The sequence below is a fragment of the Rhamphochromis longiceps genome, linkage group LG6 (assembly GCF_057381845.1).
Source record: "Rhamphochromis longiceps isolate RC_006_pf linkage group LG6, R_longiceps_female_GT1.1, whole genome shotgun sequence".
Lineage (NCBI taxonomy): Eukaryota > Metazoa > Chordata > Actinopteri > Cichliformes > Cichlidae > Rhamphochromis > Rhamphochromis longiceps.
In genome coordinates, this window is record NC_140562.1 from 36,323,545 (window position 1) to 36,332,259 (window position 8,715).

General features: G+C 40.3%; 1 protein-coding gene across 1 annotated transcript; it reads right to left on the bottom strand.

The window, feature by feature from the left end:
- Nucleotides 1-707: 707 nt before the first annotated feature.
- Nucleotides 708-8,498, bottom strand: gprc5bb (G protein-coupled receptor, class C, group 5, member Bb). The gene is made up of 4 exons (XM_085408699.1): nt 8,442-8,498; nt 6,605-7,715; nt 876-988; nt 708-752 (listed from the first exon to the last, which is right to left on the bottom strand). The coding sequence occupies exons 2-4, from the start codon at nt 7,713-7,715 to the stop codon at nt 708-710; spliced, it is 1,269 nt and encodes a 422-aa protein (XP_085264825.1). The 5' UTR covers nt 8,442-8,498.
- Between the last annotated feature and the right edge of the window lie 217 nt (nt 8,499-8,715).

The following is an 8,715-nucleotide window of genomic DNA, read 5'->3' on the forward strand; positions in this document are numbered from 1 at the left end:
AATCCTTTGGGACTTTCCAGGATGAAAAACAGAGGCTGTGCAAGCATTGTGGGTGTAAGCAGGTATTTTACATACCTATCCTAACAGCTTATTTGTAGTTGTAGCTTGAATGCAAACAAAAAAAAAAAATAATAATATTAAATGACATACAAAGTGCATTTTTATGAAGTAAGCATGGTTGATAAACAAAAGTTAGAATGTTGCAGCACTGGTTTGGTGCTGCTCAGGCAAAAGAGTTTACCTCAACACATTCAAGTCTTCCTCTAAGCTCAACTCTGTCATGGTTTAACAACAGGTCATTCAATATGTCTCTTTTAATATAATATAATAAAAAAAACCCACTTTAAATATAACATTTAGTTGTGCTAATAGACTTCTTGTTCTTGTGTGTATGTATTATAATTCAGATTACACGTGTTCATCGAAAAATGCATCATTGAAAAATATCACTTTACTGAGAGATGTCGCTTTCTCTTCCCTCTCTTGTTCCTTTACATCCATCAAAAAAGCCTTCGGGAAAATGTAGGCAAAAATACCACTAGTTTCTTTTTAAAATGCCAAATCTGCACATGTGTGGCAAAAAACACAAACACAGTAAACATAGCTATCTCTTATGAAGTCGCTTCTTTGTGATATGTACCGTCTTTAATACTTCTTCCCTCAAAAATGTGACTGAAGTGTGTCCTCTTCAACATTTGCCCCGTATATTACCATAACCGTCGTCCAGTGTAGTTAACTGGGGCTGTGGGCATCTATAAGACACGAACAAGTAGTGAGAAAGTACAGCATTCTACTGTATCTAATCTACTGTACAGTCATGTTATTCCAGAGTGATTTAGAGGCAAAAACGCAGTTTGTGTTTATGGCATACTTACTGTACCACCGTTCATCACTAGAGCCATCTCGGTAGGTTGGTAGACATGCCCTCTGAAGGCGATACCAGGACGCATACTTCCATGGCTACCGTGGTATGTTCCGCTTCGGAGAGCTGGCACGCACACACACAAAAGATGCATTTGGTACTAAGAATAACCAATGTGTCATCTGATTATAATTATTACATAACCTTGAAAGTCCAAGCAGCTGACTTTAAGTATAACTTTCATACTGATCATATACCTTTTTGTGATCTTTATTTGGATGAATAAACTACAGCCATGTGAAAGAGAAACTTGTCAGAGGGCTCTGCATTGTGTCAGCCACTAAGTACACCCTTACTGCTTCCATAAGAATTAAAAGGGTAAGTGGCATCCAGTTGCTGCTAATCAAATGCACTTGATTTGTTGATCACTGGTTCGTGTGGCACCAACCACATGGGTTGGTGGTTTGTTGATCTGAAGCATTTAGGTGCCACAATCTTCCCAGCAAACATCCCAGTAAATTCACCCCAAGGTAAGGCCGTGTAGTGCTTAGAGGAAAAAATAACAAACAGCTGCATCTCAGACTCTACAACACTCAGTTAACTTGCAAAATATTTAAATTCTTGACAGCACAGTTAAAAAAGACAAGAAGTATGGCTTGTTTAGAAGGGCTGTCAGAATAATATCGTTCGGACAGACAAAATTAAAGTGAAGATGTTTGGCCAAAATGCCTTTCGCCCAGTTGAAATGCTTTGGTGTGACCTTGTGAGAGGTGTGTGAGTTATTGTTGCCAAAAGTGGTTCAACCAGTAATTGAATCATGGGCTGTACTTAGTTTGTCACAGGACTGCATAGAGTCCATTGAAGATTTATTATTTATTTATTTATTTATTTATTTATTTATTTATTTATTTATTCTTAATGCAGTGAGATGTAGGTGGGTGCCTTTCCATAACAAAATTGCTTACTGCTCATAGCAGTAAGCAATTTAAATGAATTCAGTTCTACATTTTGACTCATTTGAATTAATTGAACACTTGTTTTGTTGCCTTCTTTGTTCTGTTCTCTTTTCATGTCATGCATTTATTTCCCACACTTGTTTTCTCAGTTCCTTCATGCCTACTGATTCTGTCTTTGTCCTTTCTGCCTCTGTTCTTTTCTACAGGCATCTCTGTTTCCTGCATGTTTCTGATTTGCAGTAACTTACAAACCTGCTCAGTACATACTGTTGCTGTTGCTCAGTGCCCTTTGTTTCACTCTGCTTTTATAGACAGATTGAGGCAGATGACTGCTCATACTCAGTCTAGTGACGTCCAAGGTTTCTTCTTGTTAGCGTTCATATTAAGTCTCCTGCAAAGACTGAACACTTTAAATTTGCTGGCGTTCTGATTTGTATAAGTTCATTTCATGCCGCACTATGTGACATGGATTTAATATACCTGGGCTGGAAATCAAGTTTGGTTCATGTAGACTCTGTGCTTAATGAAAACTGCTCTGTCACGAGCTATGACGCTTTGCTATTTGTTTCCACTACATTCCCTTAGTTGCTTTCACAAAGGCAGCTGTTGACATGCTGTATTTTAAAAAAAAGGAACTGCTGGTGTTGAGTTGATTAGTGCGTCATTTCAGCTGCATTCCTGGTTGGCTGGTTATTTAATTGAAGTAGGTCACAGCTACCGTGAAATTGTGAGATAGTTATCCTTGATTTCTAACACTGTCAGAATTTTGTCCCAGGCTATCTTTGGTTGCGAGACCATTACAACAGCCAACTTTAACATCTCTCACTGTGCAATGCAGGATCTCATGTTTTGAATTTTTTTAGTAAGTCAGACATGTTAGCAGCCCAACCTCAGTCTCTTAGCAACTTTCTGAAGTCACTACAAGTACAGTGTTGTGTCTTGATGCATGCTCAGTCATCCAGGTAAGTAAATCTCCAAAAGTTGGTTCTGTTCATCTGGACGTAGCGTTTTGTGGGAGAAACGCTTCGTCACTCATCCAAGTGACTTCTTAATTTAATTAATTTAAATTAATTTAATTTAATCTTAATTGTGGAAATTCTCATGACCATTGATCAACAGCCACTGATCAAAGCCCACTGATCAATGGCCATGAGGACCATTCACACAGAGTTGGGGAATGGCTGCAATCACAGCATTGTAAGGTGGTGACAGATGTACCCTTAGGCCCCTCCTCGATTCAGAGATGGTCTTTCCCTTTTCACGTAAATGGCCTCCTTGACTCCGCGCTCAAACCAGCGTTCCTCCCTGTCCAGGATGTGTACATCCTCATCCTTGAAAGAGTGTCCACTGGCCTGTAGGTGTAAATAGACTGCAGAGTCCTGGCCTGATGAGGTAGAGCCACCTCGTCAGGCCAGGACTCCGCAGTCTATTTACTGGCCTGTAGGTGTAAATAGACTGCAGAGTCCTGGCCTGACGAGGTGGCTCTACCTCATCAGGCCAGGACTCTGCAGTCTATTTACACCTACAGGCCAGTAAATAGACTGCGGAGTCCTGGCCTGACGAGGTGGCTCTACCTCATCAGGCCAGGACTCTGCAGTCTATTTACACCTACAGGCCAGTGGACACTCTTTCAAGGATGAGGATGTACACATCCTGGACAGGGAGGAACGCTGGTTTGAGCGCGGAGTCAAGGAGGCCATTTACGTGAAAAGGGAAAGACCATCTCTGAATCGAGGAGGGGACCAAGGGTACATCTGTCACCACCTTACAATGTTGTGATTGCAGCCATTCCCCAACTCTGTGTGAATGGTACTCATGGCCATTGATCAGTGGGCTTTGGTCAGTGGGCTTTGGTCAGTGGGCTTTGGTCAGTGGCTGTTGATCAATGGTCATGAGAATTTGCACAATTAAGATTAAGGAACTGACCTCCCAGCCCATTGTTCCTTCACTGGGCTGGTTTCAGTCATTATGCAAATGTACTGGTTATAAGATTGGGGAAACCTGCAGTCAGCTGAGACTGAAGAAGTCATTTGGATGAGTGACGAAGCGTTTCTCCCACAAAACGCTACGTCCAGATGAACAGAATCAACTTTTGGAGATACAGTGTTGTGTCTGCACTGTCTTGTGTCTGTATCGTGTATCGACTTAAAAGACATGTGCTTGATGAAGAACGGTTTGATAAACAAGCCCCTTTCCAGTGTTTTTGAAAGGCGTAGCTAATATCAAATCAAAAATGAGCATGTACTTTTTTTAAATTCTCAGTTTCAGTATGTTTTGCAAACATTGCATTCTTTCTTTATTTCCATTGTTTAGACTGTCTGCATTCATTTTTACAGTTTCACCTGAGCAGTGGTCTGATTGGAGTATATAAAAACACCTGTATGGTTATGACTGAATCACTTCCTACTTAGCTTTTCCTCATGGAATGTGACCTCATTAGTTTAGTCCTTATGTATTATTTATAAGCCATAAAATGTGCAGATCTGGATTTTGGTTGGGTTTGTAGAGAGTAAGTGGAATCCCATGTTTTTCTCTCTTCATGAATACATTCCACATTACAGACACTGAAACAAAAAGATGACAAAACATTTCCCATTTCCCAGCAATGTAAGATCTGTGTTATCATTTTTATGGCACAATAAGATAATGCACAACTTGTTTGTGTTAAATATCTGTGCTATGTTGTATTTACTGTTTATTTAAGTGCAACAATTCAAGAAGAATCTAAGTTTTTCTTAGTCTACAGTATGTTCCATTTTTACACGTTTGAATTGTCTTTTGTTTTTTATTTGTTTCATTTATGTTAGGGGAAATAAATTAAACTCAAAACCAATAGTTTAACCTAGAGATTTAGTAATACTACTTTGAAAAGTCATTTGGTTACATGTGTAGGTGCACAGAGTTTGTCTATGGAGACCTGGATGGAGAGTGAAGACCTGCTAAACTGTGAATCATTTTTTAATAAATGTTATGACTGTGTCAGAAATTCCAGAATGATTCACTACATATAATAACCTTAATAGTGAATGATAAAACATGTAACAATAGAATGAGACTCAAACTTCTCATTTGACTGAGATTTTTTTTTAGCAAAATTCTTCTGAACTGTATTTCCCATGTGCCCCAGTGCAAAGGTACACGTATCCCACAGTGCCTCACAAGAAACTGTACAACGGAAGGTCACCATCCAGCCCTCGCATACTATCAAATACTGCATCAAAAGAAAAATGAGAGCAGTGCTGTAACTTAAACTGTCTTGAAAGGATTTGTTAGTATTGCTCAGTATATTATGTCTTAATCACAAAAATGCTTAGCAGTATTTATTTATTTTGCTGATTTTGATCTTTCATTTAAATGATGCATTAGCAATTATGCAATAAATTGGCACTTAGAAAGTCACACCATTAGTGTCCAAGAGTGTTTGCTGTTGGTGGTGTTTTTCTTTTTTCCATTTTGCGACTGAGCTCAGTTCACACTCGTCTACATAACATGACTTAATATGGAGCAGCGAATGGGAATGAGACACAAGCAGTATTTTTATTGTTGTTTGGTTCTTTTGTTTGTATGGGGTTTCTGTCGTTTTTTTTTTTCATAAACTGAGAAGTGGATCATTTTTAGGTATTACACACACTCACCAGCTGCCCTACAAACTCACGGTTTTTAAAACATAGCTTAGACTACATTATCAGTTATATAACTAAGAGAAACCTTTACCTTTTACTTTCAACCACAAATTAAATTCTCTTTTAAATTTCTCTTTCTTCTAGATCTGACTGCCTATTAAGAAGTCTAAAAGGATCACCAAATATCATCATCATGCTGGAGACTGCATGTGCCTTTCTATTCCCTTCACTCTTTGTTTATCCTGGCTTATCGAGGCTTAGCTCTTCATCTGTGCATCTCGCTTCAAATAAATATAGCGAGCAATCAAAGTGAGATGACTCATAACTGTACTGCAGTAAAAGCCTGTTGAAAAATCAGACATTTTCTGAGGTTTAATTGGATTCTTCCCATACAGTACCTAGAAATGAGCTTCCCTGTCTGTAAATAAGACTACTTGCCATTCATGGTTGGATGGTGATGTAGTTTTTTTCATGTATGATGAATGGAAAACTGGCCTGCAATTCAAAGTAGGATTAGTTCAGTTATTACTGTAAAAAAAAAGAAGGTGATTAAAAGCAGAGGATTGACAAGCAGCAAAGAAGGCAGTAGTGTGTCATGCACCATAACCATGTACCCATCAGATTTTTCATTTTCAGTCTCCGCTTGACTTGAAATATTTTGGTTAACCTTGTGTTTTCATGAACTCGTGAGAGGCTCAAAGAGTTTTAATGGGAAAAATGTAAATGTGGTTGTAAGATACCAATTTTTATATCTAATTGATATTCAGATTGATCTAACATAATTTTATTTTAATTAATATTCTTTTATAAATTATTAATAAAAGTAATTTGGAACTGTAACATTAAATGTATTCAATCAATTAAAACGATTTATTTCAATTTTATGTAACATGTCTGAGATTTTAAAAAGACAAACCACATGAATTACTTTTGTTGTTTTCTCCTTTTTCATTTCTCTTCATAAGGTTGTCACGGTCCCCATTTTTGTTGCCAGTTGCCTAGCAACAGTGGTCTCATAATTTACTGTAAAACACTCAAATGCTAAACGTATTTTGCTCTCAACCTAACATATTGAAACTATGACCTAATAAGTTCCCTTTTTTGTTAGATTAGTTATCTCTGTCACTCAGGTATAGACATGCACACACGTCACATAGGCTTACTTGCACTGTGTTCCTCCATTGAAAAGGCCTGGTTCTCTTGGAAGGATCGGTGCGAATGTGCAGGGAGCTCATCTCCGTAATGTGAAGGAGGAGACGTGTGACTGGTGTCAAAGAAGTCTTGCGTGTCGGATTGTGAAGTTTTCAGGAGACACAGGTGAGTCTCTGGGACAGCGTGGAACAGGAGCAGAAGCCATCCCTGAATAACCAGGGCGACAGCCAGTGCAGGCTCATCGAACACTTTTGCATCCTTATTCCCCCCTCCCTTCTCTCTGTTCCCCCTTCCCCTTAACGTCTGGCTGCCGTAAAGGTAAAACCCCAGCCAGGCCACCCATAGTAATGCTGATGCGAGACTGGACAGGACGAGCCAGATTGCGTTACACTTCCATTTCCGTCTTTCACTATCTCCTTCTCTGTCTTCGTCATTGCCACTTCCTCCATCTACTGCCAGCTCTCCACCACACAGCACCACCCCAAGAGAGAGACCCATGGCTATGAGAAGAAGCCCCAAAGTGTAACTGCAGGTAAGGGCAAAGTCTAAAGGTGGATATTCACAGGCTGGGTGACCCTCCCTAACTACAGTCAGCAGCACCCATTCGGCAGAGATTATCCCCTGAACCAAGGCCAAGGCCAGACCGAGTGCTGCAAGGGAGCTGCCAGATGGGCTTGCCTTTCCAGCTACCAGCCTCCTGAGCCTCACACCCTGCACCAGTAAGCTGGAAAAGCAGAGGGCAAAAAGGGGTCCCCAAAAGGCCCTTCGAACCACACAGAGCGCCTGGTTCTTCCCCACCAGGAAAGCCAGAGAGATGGTAAAAAGCCCAAGAAGTGTGCCCAGAAGCAGGAGTAGAGGCCCCAGGCTGGAGCGCTTGGCAGGATCAGAAATGGAGCGCATCTTGACTAGCAGGAGCACAGCGAGGACCACTGATGTGAGACCACCGCTGCAGGCCACAGTTTCCAGAACAACACCCCAGACTGATTCCAGGTCGCAGAGCACCCTGTATGGAGGATCCACATCCACACTACATCCCCGGGGAGGAGGTGGCGGAGGAGAGGGGTGGGATGACCCATAGCAAATGAGTGGCAGGAGGCAGATGATAATGTGGCTGAGAGCCATCTTAGAGACAGAGACAGAAAACAGTGTACTGGTGAGAAGAGACAGAGAAAGGGTTAAAAGAAAGAGACAAAGATACAAGTACAGGAAGGTTACACTGGGGTGAAAGCTCCAGAGAAGAGGGAGGCAGGGATGTGAGTGTGAAGGTAAATTTCTGCATATTAGTTCCTACTGCATCCTCACAACACCGTAGAAACAGCAGTCAATATCTGTTAACATCCAATATACCTGTTGTGTGAGATGTTTCAAACACACACAGACACATACTCGCGCATTCAATCCACACGACAGACCTGCTTTTAGCACTGGGCAATAGTTTCCATGGAAACGGGAAACAGCGTGGGCTGGCTACATTGCACACTGGGCTTTTGAGAAGTCGAGTTCAGTACCCCAAATCACAGAAAAACATAGGAGTATGCACACACACACACACACACACACACAGACTCAGTGTTTGTACTGATTACTGAGAATCACATTGGTTAAAAGGTTTCCTTAGAATGACTCCAATCACAGTATAAACCCAATCAATTCAACATTGTACAAAAAAGTTTTAACCCTCAAACTGTAAACAAGCAAAGGCAGAAATGTCCTTTTAAGGTCTGAAACTGAAATACAAGAATAAGTTAATACACATAATGAACACAAGCACAAACCAAATAAAAAAAATAAACAAAACATCATCAAAATTTCAACACAGTTTGATTTTTCTAAGAATCTCCAACTCACCTCAGATAAAGTCTTCACTTGATTTCCTATTATTGAGGGTGCAGAGGTATCATAATTTTCCACAAATCATTTTTGGCATCACTTCACTTAGTTGAAGTAATTTTGTATTCCCTGTTAATGAAATCCTTGAGGCAGCAGAAACAAGTCGGTTTCCATTTTGTCTTTCAAAATGTCGCTGTCTGTGCTCACAGCTTCCACTGTTTTAAAGTACAAAATAACACAATTTGAAAGACCAGTAAATGTCCTGCTGATGCACTGACTTGTCCAGCTGCTC